General features: G+C 49.9%; 1 protein-coding gene across 1 annotated transcript in view; it reads left to right on the forward strand.

The window, feature by feature from the left end:
• The window catches only part of Zcchc24 (zinc finger CCHC-type containing 24), a gene marked incomplete at its 5' end in the record, with an annotated part of 51,827 nt that extends 47,587 nt beyond the window's left edge, over positions 1-4,240 (forward strand). The window contains one exon of the mRNA XM_048801789.1: positions 264-4,240. Coding sequence (XP_048657746.1) covers positions 264-377 — 114 coding nt within the window. The remainder of the gene's footprint in view (positions 1-263) is intronic.
• Between the last annotated feature and the right edge of the window lie 10,904 nt (positions 4,241-15,144).

Here is a 15,144-nt window from a genome sequence, read left to right on the forward strand (position 1 = left end):
ACCTCCCCCACCCCCATCCCTGTGTGTATCTCTGTATGTGTCTGTCTGTTTCTGTGAATGTGTGTCTCTACTCTTGGTCTGAGCCTCTCCCTGTGTATCTCTGTCTCTGTCTCTGTCACTCTATCTGTACCTGTCCGTCCATCTCTCTGTGTCTTTTCCCCTGTCTCTGGGCCTCTCTCTGCATCTGTCTCACTCTCCCTGTGTGTCTCTGTATTTCTCTGTCTCTGCACCCTTCTGGGGCCCTTTCCTCCCGCTCTCTGCAGAGACCCCTGGAGAAGCCCGATGGCCTGGACGTGTCTGACCAGAGCAAGGAGCACCCACAGCACCTCTGTGAGAAGTGCAAGGTCCTGGGCTACTACTGTCGCCGCGTACAGTGAGCCACCTGCAGCGCCCCCTGCCGGCCACGCTGCCTCCCCTGCGCTGCTCCCAGGGGCTGCATGTCCCCTGGCCAGGGGGCTCTTGGGGTCTTTGTCTTGTGTGTGTTGACAAACAGTGTTACTGACATTGCTGCCCCAACAGGCTGTGGGAGGCAGGGGCCCGGGGCTCTTCACAGCCTGGGGGTCTGTGGAGGCCTAGGTCCCATAGAGTCCTTGGTGTTCCCCTGGCTCTTCTCTTCTGAGAGTCCCTTTGGAGTGAGCAGCCTTGTATTGGCCACAAGTGCACTAAATTTACTGTGAATCCCAAAGCCTGCAGGGGACTACTTCCCCAAGACCAGCCAGGCCAGCTTCTCTCACCCAGAACCTTTCGATTTACCCTGTATGAAAAGCCACTTTGGAAAGCCCTATCAGTCAGTCCTAGGTAGCAACCACGGGGGGCAGAGGCTTCCTCCGCAGCTGCTGGGGAGCAGGCCTCTGTGCCCTGCCCACACTGAGCCCCAAACTTTGACCGTCTCTGATGTCACTGCATCACACCCAGGAGCTGCACCCGGGGGACCCAGAGGGCAAAGGCAGGACAGGGATGGCTCTGAATGATGCTCCAAGGTATGTCCTGGGGCATGTGGGGAAGCACCCCAGTGACCCCCAGCAGCACTGCCCACCAACTGGGTGCTGTGAGCCCTGTTCCCTTTCCTTCCTCTTTCCTCCCACCCACACCAGGTGCTGCAATCCCACCAGGCTGCCAGATGTAGCACAGAAAATACTCTGACAGGAAGGACACAGGCCTAGCATTCTGGAGATGTACCGTGTCACCTGGGGCAAGGACTTCTCATCTCCAGCCTCAGTTTCCCCACGAGTTAAGCAAGAGAGTGACACTACAAAGCCTAGAAGTCCCCCAGCTCTGATGTTCAAGAAGTAGGCTGGCCCCAGGCCATCCCACAGAACAGAGAGCTTTTTTTGGAAGGAGTCCCCTGGATGGTGGGCGACACCTCCAGGAGCCCTGTACTCCATACCACTGCCCCTCACTGTGTCGCCTGGGGAGTCACATTCTCCCCTGCTGCCCCTGCAACTCCGCTTTGACTGTTGTCTCCTCCCTGCAACCCCCCCCCCCATCCTCCTAACCCAGGTCTCCCCAGCCCTCACTGGGGCAACCCTGAGACAAGCCACAGAACCTCTCATTTGGAAAAAGGGGACAATGATTGCCTACCTCCCAAGGGATCAGAGAGGCCTCTTGGCACATCACATGGTCAGGGAGACCACCGTTCTGGCAGGCAGGAGGGCGCCTCCTCTCTCCCCAGTGAGAAGCCCCATTCCTATTGTCCTCTCCGCCCCCCCCACAGGGGGGAGGGAGAGAACTGGCTGCCAGGACTGGGTCGCTTGATTTTGCCCCAACATTTTGCCTCTGTGGGAAAAAAAAAAAAATCAGACCATGAAATGGGCCTGAAATTCAGTGTTTACCACGGCTCGAGGACACCCATCCGGTGCCCAGTCGCCTTTTGTTTTCAAATGAAAATGCTTTGTGCAACTGAAGAGTTACAGTGAAGTGTTAACCAAGGGTCCAGGGAGCAAGTGGACGAGATGGAGAGTATCTGCAGCCCTCTGGCTGCAGGGAAGATTTGGGGGCCATATCCTCTGAGCACTTAAGAGCCGTCTTTGAGCTCCCTCCCTGCTGAGTGTAGGGGTGGGGGATGGACTGAGCACCCAGCCACCTCTAGGGATTGTCTCTGAGGCTGCCCCAGCCCAGCTGCCTTGTTTGGGTGACCTGGGTGGCCTTGGCCCAAAGCTTTTGTCCCCAAGGAAAAGCTGTTGCTGTCAGTCATCCTACTGGGCCTCCAAAGAGAAACTTTGCCATGGTGGCAGTATGCTAACCTCCACTGTGAGGACATGCCAGACATGGGGACCGTTGGCCCAAGGATGCCTGGGGCCTGCCAACTGGGCTGCAAAGGTAGGGAAGCCCACACCCTTAAAAGAACCGAGATTCCAGAGCACAGGAGGCCAGAGCCAGCAAGAGATGGCCTCTCACCCCATAGTGGCCTTTTTGGCAGCCATTGTCCTGACATCTGTGCAGCAGGGGCTGGGCTATCCCTCCTGGGTGGCCCTTGGAGGCTCTTCGAGGTCAGCAGGAGACACTGCTGTCTGGGCCAGTGCTGTGAGAATTAAGTGCTCAGTGGACCTGGGAGCCCAGGAGACAAGAAAGTGTTGTGGTTTTAGTATGTTCAAAAGGGACAACCGCTTGCAGTCAGTAGATCTAGCGATCTAGTTGGGAGATAATGGTGTTTACCCCCCATGAAGTATTTGATAGCTCTACTTGTGAATTTGTATTTATTTTGCATTATACTTGACACAGAATTCCTTTTTTAAAAAAACAAAAATACTATGTGTGTATTTTGGAAAAAAAACTCATAGATGTTAAAATTTCTGCACAGTTACCAGTTTTTCTCACAACACTGAATTTGGTAGCTTTTCCCGAAAAATCTTCACAGTGATTTTTGTCTGTATATATTTGAGGGCCTTTTTTTTAAAAAAAAAAAAAAAAGAAAAGAAAAAAGACAAAGAAAAGAAAAATATGTTTGCCTGATTTTTTTGAGACAAAAAAAAAAAGAGAGAGAGAGAGAGGCATTTTCAAAATTTCAGAGCTTTCAGGAGGGCAATAGAATATCAAAGAAAGATTTCTGGAAGTATTTTGCAAACCTTCTGGTTGAGCAGCAAGAAAATATTTATGGTGAGAAGTTTTCTTTTTTCTTTTTCCTGTTATGGTTTTGGATTTTTTTTTTTTTACTATGCTTTTGTCCTGTAAAAAGTATGCAACTGAACTACATTAAGAAGGAAATATTGTCTACATAGAATATTATATGAAGTTGGTACATAATTCTGATGAGAAAAAAAATCTTTGCAATTCTCTAAGCCATGTTATTGTTATTCTGTTGTTGTTTTCCATGGATGAAAATATCAGTATTAAGTAGCCAGCATATTATTCAAATGTTTAGACTTATTAATATGTTCTTGTCCTGTATTTATACATATGTGTATTTTGGAAAGTATTCCCTTTTTTAAGGGGAGCTATTATTAGATACATATCGAAAAAGGGAACCGTGACCCCTTTGTGCCTCTTCCGCTGAGGATAACAAGCACAGCGTTGTAATCTCTCTTCCCACACCTCCTTGCTAGGAGCTTGTCATTACAGTTTGATTAATTTCATGGGCAGCGCGGGGAATGGACAGGGGAAGAGGGAAGCATTTGATGACCTAGCCCCTCCAGGGTCTGCCACCCCTTGGCCCGGTCCGCAGTGCCCAAGGAGGGAAGAGGAAAAAGCAAGCAAGAGTCCCCAAGGCCCCTCTCTGGAGCTTTCTCATCTGAGCCGGGTCTCGCCCCAAGCTCTTTGAACTTGGAAATGTCAACGGAGCCATTACGCCTGCCCTCCAGCATCTAATCAACTTGAATCTACTCTAAACAAATATTTAATCCAGCCTCACTACATTCTAGCCCAGTGCAACAACTAACCCTGAATTGTGGGGTGTTCCAGCCTCCAAAGAGGTGGCTGAGCTCCCCGACCCTGGGGCTGGGAGGCTGGTGGCAGCGGGGATCTTTGCTCTCATGGCCAAACTCACTGTTGGACCTCCTCCACCCCCCAGATGGTGACCCTGTCCGTGTCTGTGTCTGTTCATGTGTGTGTATGTGTGTGTCCAGCTAAGAAGACAAACAGAACCCGTGGGCCTGGCTCGAGGGCGCGAGGGCCAGCCCCCCCGCTTCCCCCGGGGCCGCCCGCGGGGTGGCATTCCGTTGTGTGCCTTACTCCTGGAGACTGTACGGCTTGCCTAAGGAAATGTAGCCTTCCGCGCTGTATTAAAAGGATTTTGGAAAGCAAAGAGGCTGGGGGTTTCCTTGTTTACACAGAGCACAGGGAGGAAGCTGGACAACACAGCCCAGCCAGAGGGACTTGGGGCCGCCCTCCAACTTGTGCTTGCCCTGCCTCCACGCCACTGACCTGCCTCCTCCCAACCCCTCTGCCACCAAGTGGACGCTCTCCAGGGTGAGGCTCTCCCCAAGTCAGGCCCCAGACTGGGAGAGATTGTCAGCAGATTAGGTCACACGTTAGCTCAGCCACGGGACTCCCGGGTAACCATATATAGGAGCGAATCTGCCACAGGCATGGCAGCCCTGGGCCCCACTGCGGCTGCTCACACTTGATCCTCTTGTCTGAGATGGGAGTTTGAGCCCCCCGGCACTGGGCATCACACCCTGAACCAATGAAGTGTCCAGGGGAGAGGGGACAGTGAGTTCCTCCAGGAGCGAGGCCAGCACTGGGCAGGACTCACACAAGTGGGGCCCTGGTAGAGTGTCCCAGACCGGAGCCACAGAGGAGCAGGACCATCAGAAGCCAGGTGTCTGTCTGCAAAGCCCTCTCACCCAGGATCAGTGCTCTTGTCCTTCCCAACCTTGCCACTCACCAGAGTAACCTGTGTGTGTGTGTGGGGGGGGGTCGCCTATGGGGGGACTTTAAACATGCCAATGCTCTGGCCCCATCACAGAGATGCTGAGAAATCTGCCTGGGCTGTCCTCAGGTTCACAAGACCCTCCAGATTAGCACACTGGGCCTCCAAGGCTGAGCCACACTGGATTTGTGGCAGTCCCTCGAGGTTGCATGGGGCTGATGGTGGTGTCATCAAGGAGGCCCATGGGCATGGGGTTCCAGCCCCCAGACCAGCTAATTTTGGCAATCTAAGAATAGTGCTACCCGTGGGGAGGGAGGGGAGAGAACTGGAAATCCCACTTGACATGTGAAATTTTCCAAGTTTTAAGTTTTGGCAACTAGTTGACAAAACATTTAAATCCTATACAGGTGAAAGCAGAGGTCTGTGGACAAGCCCAGGCTTCCTGACTGCAGACTATGAAATGGAGCAGAGGAAACAAAATGCAAATCTTTGGGGTCAGGGAACAGGGATGCAGGAGCAGGTGAGACAGGCTGGAACAGGTTCCTGACTCTGGAAACAGGAGCCCTTGTCTGATTTGGGGTGCAGAGGCCACCAAGACTTTTCCTGTTTATTGGCATAAAGAGGATTCCCATCCACTGTCCTCTCTCAGGGCACACAAGGCAGGCAGGGCTGGAGGAGGCCCCAAAGTAGAAGTTGCCAGTCCAGCCAAGTGTGTGAGTGCAGAGGGTGCCCTAGACACCAGAGAGAGGAGGAGACTCCACACCAGGCTCTCTGTCAGGCAGGGGACCCTCCAGAGCCCTAAGAGGGATACAGTGCCCAGGACACTGAGCCTGTCTCTGTCCAAGAGTGCTGAGACCTCTGCAGGGTTCCTGCCAGGCCAGCCCTGCCTGTCCCAGCTGTGTGACGTCGCAGTCCCCCTCATCCACTTCTATGAGATAAAAACTCAGTGAAGGAGAGACCCCACATACTGCTGGGCACCCAGGACAGCCTGGCTCAGGGGTGACCTCTTGCTTCCGTTGTCTGTGGCTCAGGCATAAACATCCTGCTAGGGATCACACAGGAGAGTGAGGGGGGGCCAGGCCTCGAACCCAGGATCCCATTTGCTCACCTCAGGCATGGCCTGCCCAGCCTGAGGCTTCCGAGCTGTGGTGGGATCCTCTTGAGTGCGTGCCTCCCTGTGCATGCGCCTGTGTGTTTTGTTTTCCCAGAAAACAAACCTAACACAAACAGCCTGAATTTCGACATCTCCTGCCTAGTGGAGCTGTGGACACCAGTAATTCCCCCTGGACAGGAAGGATTTCCGGTTGGACTTAATGCCCATGTCCAGAGGCGGCCAGCTGCTGAGGGGCCCAGGAGAGAGCAGAGTCCATTAGAGAAGGGGCATGGGGGACCCAAGAGGATGGCCCAGTTCTGGGAGGAAGCTGAGGCCCCACAGGAAAGGTGTCTCCTAGGGTCACCCTGGACATGTGGTAGAGCCAGGATTTGAACTTTTCGAGGTCTCCCTTCCCATTGCGGTGTTTCAGAGACAGATCTGGGACTAAGCTCCAGTTAGCAACCCAAACTCAGAATTGCCAAGGTGGGACAAGAAGTGAAGGCCCCAAGGGCTGGGGTGACCTCGAAGAACAAGAAGACCAAGCAGGAAGAGAAGGTGGGGGGGCAGCTCTAATCTGTGATGGTTATAGGGTCATATAGAGCCCCCTGTGTTGGTCCCTGACATAGAGCAGAAAACCAGACCAATACCCAGGCCAGAGAGGTGGATTTGTAGGGCCCACCCACCACAGCACCAGATCCCAATGGGGGCTCAGTGTCCTCAGGCACTTAGGGAAATCAGGACATCCTGAGGTCTGCAGTGGAGAGCCAGGCTGCTCCCGCCCACAGCACAGCAATGACCACTCTGACCTGAGGTGGGAACCACTGTGGTATGGTGGTTCCTCACACCAGGAGGCTGTGTCTAGATGGCCATCCAGACTTTCTGGCCTCATGCATCCTCCTAACAATCCCACAGGAGCCCAGGGAGGGGATAATATGTCTAGGGCAGATGGAGAAAGTGAGGCTGGGGAAGGAAGCCCCTGACATCCAAGCCCTACAACCTCTGCTTCACTCTCTGACCTCCACGGTCTGCTGTTTCTGAACCTGACAAGGGGCTGAGTGAATGTCTATGAGCCCATTCGGTCTTCCATGAACTGCCACCTGTGGTCCCTTCATCCTCAGGACTAGGCCTGGTGCCTGGCTAAGGCCAGCCCTCCATGGGCTGAGCCGACAGGTCCCACCTGCCCTCAGACTTCCTGACCCTGGCTCCCCAGGGCCTGGAAAACCCAGGGCCAGGCATCCAAAGGATTGCTGTCCTTCAAGCTGTCATCCTCCCGGGGTGTCTGGGAGCAGGGACAAGGGCAGGGAGGGGCCAAAAGGAAGTGGGGTAGTGGCTGAGGGTAGGCTCCCCTCTCAGTCAGGCGTTCTGGCTGTTCCCCAGAGCTCTGGCCTGAGCCAGGAACAGCCTGTCCTCAGCTCAAAGGCCCCTCCAACACCGCCCCCGCCATTGATCCTAAGGCTGGATTCCCAGCAGAGAGGTTAGAAGCACTTCCCTGCCCCCACCCGACCCACTCGCGGGTGCATACACACGTTCGCCTTCTCCGCACTGGTACACACTGACACCATCGCACACGCAAACACACACGTTCACACAGGCACCTCACATGCACGTGCCCACAAGCCCAGCTGCAGCAGGTGGAGTGCCTGGGGCTGCCTCTGAGGCCAGCAAGGCTCTGCTGAGGGTGGGGTCTGCAGCCCAGGCCCCCAGCCTCTACCCCTCCCTTGTCCCCTCTTGGCCAATGCTCACTTTAGGGATGAGGAATCACTAAAGGGAGATGAGCTTCCTGTGAACCTGCCCACCTCCTCCCCCACAGGCCTCTGTCCCTCACCGGAAACGGAGGAGCCAGGTAGGCCAGAGAAGCCAACCAAGCCTCGGCCCAACACAGCGAGCAAAATCCTGTGCTCCTACTTCACACACTGGAAGGAATTCAGGTTCTGTGAGGTGTCATAACAACACTGGGATCCCATAAGAAAAGTCCTTATGGATGACCACAGGACAACACCTGGGCTTTGTTTTCAAATAATCCAGAATGGCAGTGGGGGCGGACGGGGGGTGCTGTTGAAATGAGACTGGCCAGCTGCTGAGGAGCACGGCTGGGAACTGGAACTGCAGTACTTGACGCTCTGCTCTCCTCTTGTGTCTGTTTCCACACCTGAGCAGGAGATGAGCTCGCAGGTGAGCCAGGCCAAGGTGTCCAAGGCAGACAGGAGGGGTGGGGGTATAAGGCACATGCTGTGATTAACACGAATCTTTTTTGATTCTTGCAGCATTTTACACAGGAGGAAACTGAGGTTCAGAGAGGTTGAGTGACTTGCTTAAGGTCACGGAGCTGGCAAGGAGCAGAGCCCCCATTCTCCTCCCAAAGCTACCCCCCTTCCCAAGCCCCTGCCTCCAGGGGACAGAGGTACAGAGTCCAATCCCCCTCTCCTGCTGCTTCCTGCAACTGAGCTGCCCTCCCACTCAGCCCAGGGTCAGCTGCCTTACCCCAGCCCCCTCCACCTGCCCTGGCCCCCTGGCTCTGCCCATCATAGCCTGGCAGCCTCCCTGGGCATCATCTAGTACAGGCCCATGCTTCATGGAGACCTGGATAGAAGCCAGAACCCAGGCCCAGTCCTTCAAGAAGTGCCCAACTTTCTTGCCATTTCTATCCTTGGAAAGCTCCCAGGGGTCCCTCAGGGGTAGGGGCAGCTCGGTCCACCTCCTCTGTGCCCAAAGTGAGCAAGACAGGTTGGCACCTATGTCTTCTGTCCACGGACGTGTTCCTCCTTCCTCCTCCTGGAGCTCTGAAGTGCGTCCAGTTGCCATCCCCCTTCTCCCTCTTGGACAAGAAGCCTCCAGCCCTCAAAGCTGGGAGCTGAGCAGCGTCCCCTCTACCACCTTTTCTCCATCCCCCTCCCTGTTCTGGTCACTAAGCTGAGCCCAGCTCCACAGCCCCTCTGCACCCAGCTCCTGCATCCTGTTGGACAATTTGGGGTTCAAGTTCTGCCTTGTAAATCCAGGACTATCGCATCTGCTATGACCTCTGTCTCCACCTCCCTACCCTCATCCTGGGTGGGACTCTAGGTCACATGTCTGACTCAGTTTCCTCCCTTGTTAATGGAAATGAGAATGCCCACCTACCTACCAGAGGGTTGTGGCCAAGATTAAACTGCATAAGGCCAACAGGAGCTTGGCACATGGGGCACACTCAAGAACTGTTAGCCACTGTGCTCATCAAAGAGGTGGTGATGGCTACCCGGGCCCCTGGATTTCTCTCTCGGCCTCCTCCCATCCACCTCTTGAGCCATGCGCTCTAAAACCTGCGTCCTGACAGCCTGCAGGGCCATGCTCACACCTTGCCCCAGAGCAGGAACTTGGATCTGTTGACTCTCCTTGGTCTACCGGCCACTTCCCTCCCTTCCCCAAGTACCCACATTCTGTTAGTCCAATTCTTTTGACTGGGCTTCTTCCCCAGTTCTGTTGTACTGTGGCAAAAGGACCTTGCCAGGCACATAAATTTCTAGTCCTCCTTTTCCTGGGAACCTGACCATAGTTCTGCATCAAGGTGCAGACCACTTTATATGGCCTGCACCCCCTGCACAAACTAGCTAGCCCCAAATTTTCTTCCCTGTGCTTTCCTTTTGCACCCATCAGCCGGTCCCCTTCTGCCCTCTGGTGGCAAAACTTGAGAACTGCAACTGTCTGCTGGCTGGCAAACCTGTACTGCATAGGAGATAAATGGGGATTTTTTTTTTTTCCTTTCCCCCAAATCCCAAGTGAGTCCTGATCTCCACAAGCCTCAAGCTTGAGTAAAATTTCAAGTGGTAATATCATGCTTTCTCCCATTGAATGTAAAAACAATGCATGCACAATATGAAGTGAAAACAACAAAGATAGGCAGAAAGATGTGAACACCCCAGTAGAACATCATTGTTTGTAAAAGTCAATCTTTTTTTTTTTTTTTCTTAATCACCTTTCTGTTTGTCATGGTGGAAAGATCTGGAATCAGAAGAGCCAGCGTTTGATCTGGCGGCTGTTAGAGGGTCAGTTCACATCCCTCTGCCCCTCCAGGTCTTAGTTCCCCCATTGATCTAAACTTTCAGGACATTGGGTTCCAGCTAGAACTCTTTACTCGGGCCCTCCTGACCTGTGATTAAGTCTGGAGTGGACAGAGCCCACAGGCTGCCTGGGGTCATCCATGTAGTGCGTCTGAGAGCCTGCAAACTCCCCAGAAGCCTGGGAATATATATAGTCACATGCTGCATAATTAATGTCAGTTAACAACAGACCACATATACAACAATGGACCCATAGGATTATATTGCCTCAGGTCCTTGTAACCACCTTAGCTTATGTAAGTATACTATGCGACATTCACACAAGAATGCAATCATCCTGTGATGCAGTTCTCAGAACATGCCCCTTGAATAACATGCATTATTCAAGGCGTGATTATATAAGCAATCATATACTAATATTCCTTGACTTATGTTAGGGTCCATTCCAACAGCTCCATTGTAAGTTGACAGTATTGTAATTTGAAAATGCATTTGATACATTGAATCTAACAAATATCATAGCTTAGCACTATGGTATAGTAGAGTACTGGTTGTTTACCCTCCTGCTTGCATCTCTTGCTGCTATTGCCCAACATCACAAGGGAGTATTGTATTGCTAGCCCAGAAAAAAATTTCAAAATTCCAAATTCTAGTGTGTTTTCTACTGAATGCATACTGCTTATACACCATTGTTACTCAGAACATCATAAGTCAAACTATCATAAATTGAGGACCATCTGTTATCAACAAGGAATTGTCTCTGTAATAAATAAGAGATCTTATAACTTGACAACAAAATCACTAATTTAAAAACACACAAAGGATCTGAATAGACTTTTCTTCAAAAAATATATATACAAATGTCCAATAAGCACATGAGAAGACGCTCAACATCACTAGCCCCTGGGAGGTATAAAAAACAAAATCACAATAATAATATTGTGGTTTAATAATGCCCCTTCACATCCACAGGAAAGGCTAGAATAAAAAAGATAATAGTGAGTGTTAGGAGGTGTATGTAGGGAATTGGAACCCTCACGCATTGCTGGTAGAATTGTATGATGTAGTTATTTTGGAAAACAGTTTGACAATTCCTATGAAAGTTAAGAAAGTTAAGAATAAAGTTACCATTGGTATATAAAACTATTTTTCATATTTAAGTAAAATGTATGTCTACTTTTTATATTTAAATTAAAATATTATTTGCAATTAGTCTATGATAAGTGAAACAATATGTAGTTTACCCCAAAGAAATCACTAAAAAGTAAGATGAAGAATTAAATCTAATGAGTCAATGAGATAGAAATGGAATCACTTGGGGAAAAAAAATTTAATCCAAAAAAAGAAAACAGAAGGCAGATGGGACCAATAGGTGGGTGGCTTAAATTTACATATATACCATTACATATAAATGGTCTAAATATTTCGTTCAATGTCAGATTGGATCAGATAGTAATGCTCAATGCTCTGGTTGTCGGTCCACTGTCTCTTAGCTCTAGAGCCTCCCTTCTTAGCCATTTGTGACACTGACAGTTCTCCCTTGCCACTTGGAATATATTAGGCTATATCAGCAGAGGGCACTGCAGAGAGTCTTCGACATTTCCATTTGCTCTTAGGCATCACACTTTCCCTTTCAAAACATTGTGTTGTTTGTCTCTTGTTTGGATCCTGACTATGTAAAACTGCCACCAGGAGTGGTCCCATGAGATAATCCCCATAAAAATGGGATTTGGAGGTTTGTTTGGTTGTGCCCCTGGTCTTGAAGGCAAAGCTGAACTTCCTGCCAATGAGAAATGGTATGCTAATAATTCCTAGCATGCAGTGACATCCAAACTAGTCACATGTGGCCAAGTGCCAAAAGCATGTGCCTTCAGAGGCCAGTTGGCTGGAGCTCTTGACCATCGTGACAGGGATGATGACCATGAAGACTGTGATGTGGGGTGAATTCTTTTGTGGTTACTTGATTGCTTACCAAATGAAAATGAAATATGTTTATCCTTTAATTCTCAGTGTAAGTAATAGTCTGAGAACCAGAAATCTTCCATGATAACTCTAAAAGATTCTCCAGTTTCTTGTAGGCACTGGGCTGATATCACGTGAAATGAAACAAAAACTTAATTGTGTAGGTTGATGAATCACACTATCATTTGAGTTCAGTCTTATCAAGTTTTGCATGTGAAAGGGCATTGACAAGAAAGAATGGGATCCTGAAGTTTGGAATGGGGATATCTGGTTGGATCCAAATGAAAGCAACAACTTGAAACCTTAAGTAACCCTGGTCATCCCTTACCAGTGGAATTAGTTTTCTCTCCTGAGCCTGAGATAAAATAAAAATACTGTGATAACCTCCCCCGGGACAGGTGCTTTGAGAGGGCACACTCAAGACCCACCACAATCACCCCCTACATAAATAGGATGAATCTCAGCTTTTTGTTCAGACATTAAACCAACCTTGCATTCCTGGGATAAGTCACATATGGTTTGGCATTCATTAGGTATCAAGTGTGGCCAGGAATCTGCAGGTTTTACCAGACCTGAGATTCCTAGAAACATTGCTTTGGGCTTTACCAGGCCTAGGAAACATCTAAGAAATTTCTTTCATGCAGCAAAATTCTATAGAACTATGCATGACAGGTTGGACAAAGGTGAATCCTGTTTGATGTTTCTACAAAGTCCTAGAACAGGGACAGTTGATCTATAGTGACAGAATTCAGTGACACCTGGGAAGAGATTGGAGGAAACCTTTTGGAAAGATGGAAGTGTCTTAAATGGTACTTAGATTAACCAATGTATGTGCTTGACAAATCATTTTCATGCACACTTGAAACTTGTGAATTTTATTGTGTATAAATTATACCTCCATGAAATCATTTTGAAAAACTATCCTGTCTTATAAAAAAAATTGATGTTTCAGACTTTTAAAAACATGTTCACATGGTATCAAGTGAGCAGGTGTATGGCTCATTGCTTCAATTATGCATTAAGTATTGAGTACATAGGACCAGCAACAAGCCAACATTTTCTTTGTGTATTACTTATGCTCTTGCTTTATATAAGAAATAAGACCAGAGTCAGGCTTTTGCACAGAGTATTGGGAGGAGAATTGCAGGGAGTGGGCTTGCCTTCAGAGAACTGTTTTTAGAGAACCCTTGCTTACCCCATCCACCTACCCCCATACCAGACACCTCCAGATGGAGAAAACTACACCCCCTCCTAAGTGAGAAGGAAACACTGGATGACTAATTGAGTGAATATTCATAGACTTGGAGGGATTGACATTCTGAGACCCCTCAGAACTTAGCATGGAGGACGTGGGTCAAGTTCCAAGGGGCTATCCCTCAAATTGTCACTGCTACCTGGAGTGCCCCAAGTCAACAGCAACTGGCTTTGACCTCCAAAGTTGGTAGTAATCTGAATGTGTGTGATCCCAAGACCTTTGGCAATATGTCCCCAAAAGGAGCCTGTGCCATCCCTCTGGACAAGTAAGAACCCTAGGTTCTAGCCATTGCTCTGCCAATTGACTCACATGGTCACCTGGGGCTATTACCATCACTCCTGGATGATGTGATGAACAATTACCAGTTATTATTTGGTTCAAGATCCCATTCCTCGGGGCTGGGGATGTGGCTCAAGTGGTAGCGCGCTCGCCTGGCATGCGTGCGGCCCGGGTTCGATCCTCAGCACCACATACAAACAAAGATGTTGTGTCCGCCTAAAACTAAAATAAATAATTAAAAAAAAAAAAAAAAAAGATCCCATTCCTCAAATGAAATCCCTTTCAGGGACTTAAAGTAAGAAAAAATGAAGAATATCTATGATGGCAAAGGGACTCAAGGCCCATGCCCCTCTCCTGCTTGCTCTACTCCTAGGCCCTTGAGAAATTTTTGAAAACTGCCAGTCCTGCTGAGCTCCCAGTCACACAGCTGCACCCTGACTTCATGGAAACTCCATGATTCAAGGACCCAACCCATCACCATGACCTCAGAGTGACTACATCAGCCAGTGACTTCATAGAACCTGACTCAGGAAAGTCTGTGTGGAAGGACTCTTGGTCTCAAGAGTCCAAGTCCCCTCTCTGAGGACTGCCTGCTTGACACCCCACCCCCCCCCACCCCCCGCCACCATCCTGACCACATAGGGCTCTGGTGTTTAAGGAAGTTTTTTTTTTTTTGGGAGGGGGAGGTACGCTGCTGGGGATTGAACCCAGGGCCTTATGCATGCAAGGCAAGCACCCTACCCACTGAGCCTCTTAAGGAAGTTTTAATCCTCCTACCCTGAATTCTACCCTCCTTGTAAATTCAGAAACAACTGGATTCCAAGTTAGAGTGGCACATCAAGAACAGGAAAAGAGCTGAGGCTCAGTGCTAGAGTGTTTGCCTGCCACACATGAGGCCCTGGGTTCAATCCCCAGCAACACACACACACACACACACACACACACACACACACACACTAAAAGTCCACTCCTTACCTTAGATGTTGGAGGCTCCTGGGCTTAGGCATCTCTTTCCTTTCCTAAGATCTGACCCATGGGCCATGTCATCATCCTTGTTATTCCAAGTGCTGATCACAGTGATGTGCCAGGCACTGTGCTATATAGCTCACATGGATCATATCTAATCCCCACCACCCTGTGAGGTGAGCTTCATGTACCAATCATGCACCTGAGGAAAACTGAACCTTGGGACACTCACAGGCAGAGCCAGGACTTACTTGGAGCCAGTGCTCATGGTGGGGCATGGATGCTAAGATGGAGTCTGTCTGGGCCTCGGCTTCATCTCTGAAGGGGTGACAACAATGATCCCCTCATAGGTTGTTGGATGATTAAATGAGACAGTCCACACAGAAGTCCTCAGCATAGGGCTAGGGCTGTACCTCAGTAGTAGAGCCCTTGCCTAGTACGTGTTAAGGCCCTGGTTCAATCCCCAGCATTGTCCCAAAAAAAAAAAAAAAAAAGTCCTTGGTACAGTACCTGACACTCAAGAAGCTGAAAGTGCAACAAATTTCCCTCCAGCTAGGCATGGTGGTGCCTGCCTAATCCCAGCATCTCAGGAGGCTGAGCTAGGAGCATCATGAATTCAAAGTCCGCCTCAGCAACAGCAAGGTGCTAAGCACCTGTCTCTAAATAAAATATAAAATAGGGCTGGGGATGTGGCTCAGTGGTTGAGTGCCCTGAGTTCAATCCTTGGTAACCACCGCCCTCAAATTTT

Source organism: Marmota marmota, unplaced genomic scaffold (genome assembly GCF_001458135.2).
Source record: "Marmota marmota marmota unplaced genomic scaffold, marMar, whole genome shotgun sequence".
In the NCBI taxonomy this organism is placed as follows: domain Eukaryota; kingdom Metazoa; phylum Chordata; class Mammalia; order Rodentia; family Sciuridae; genus Marmota; species Marmota marmota.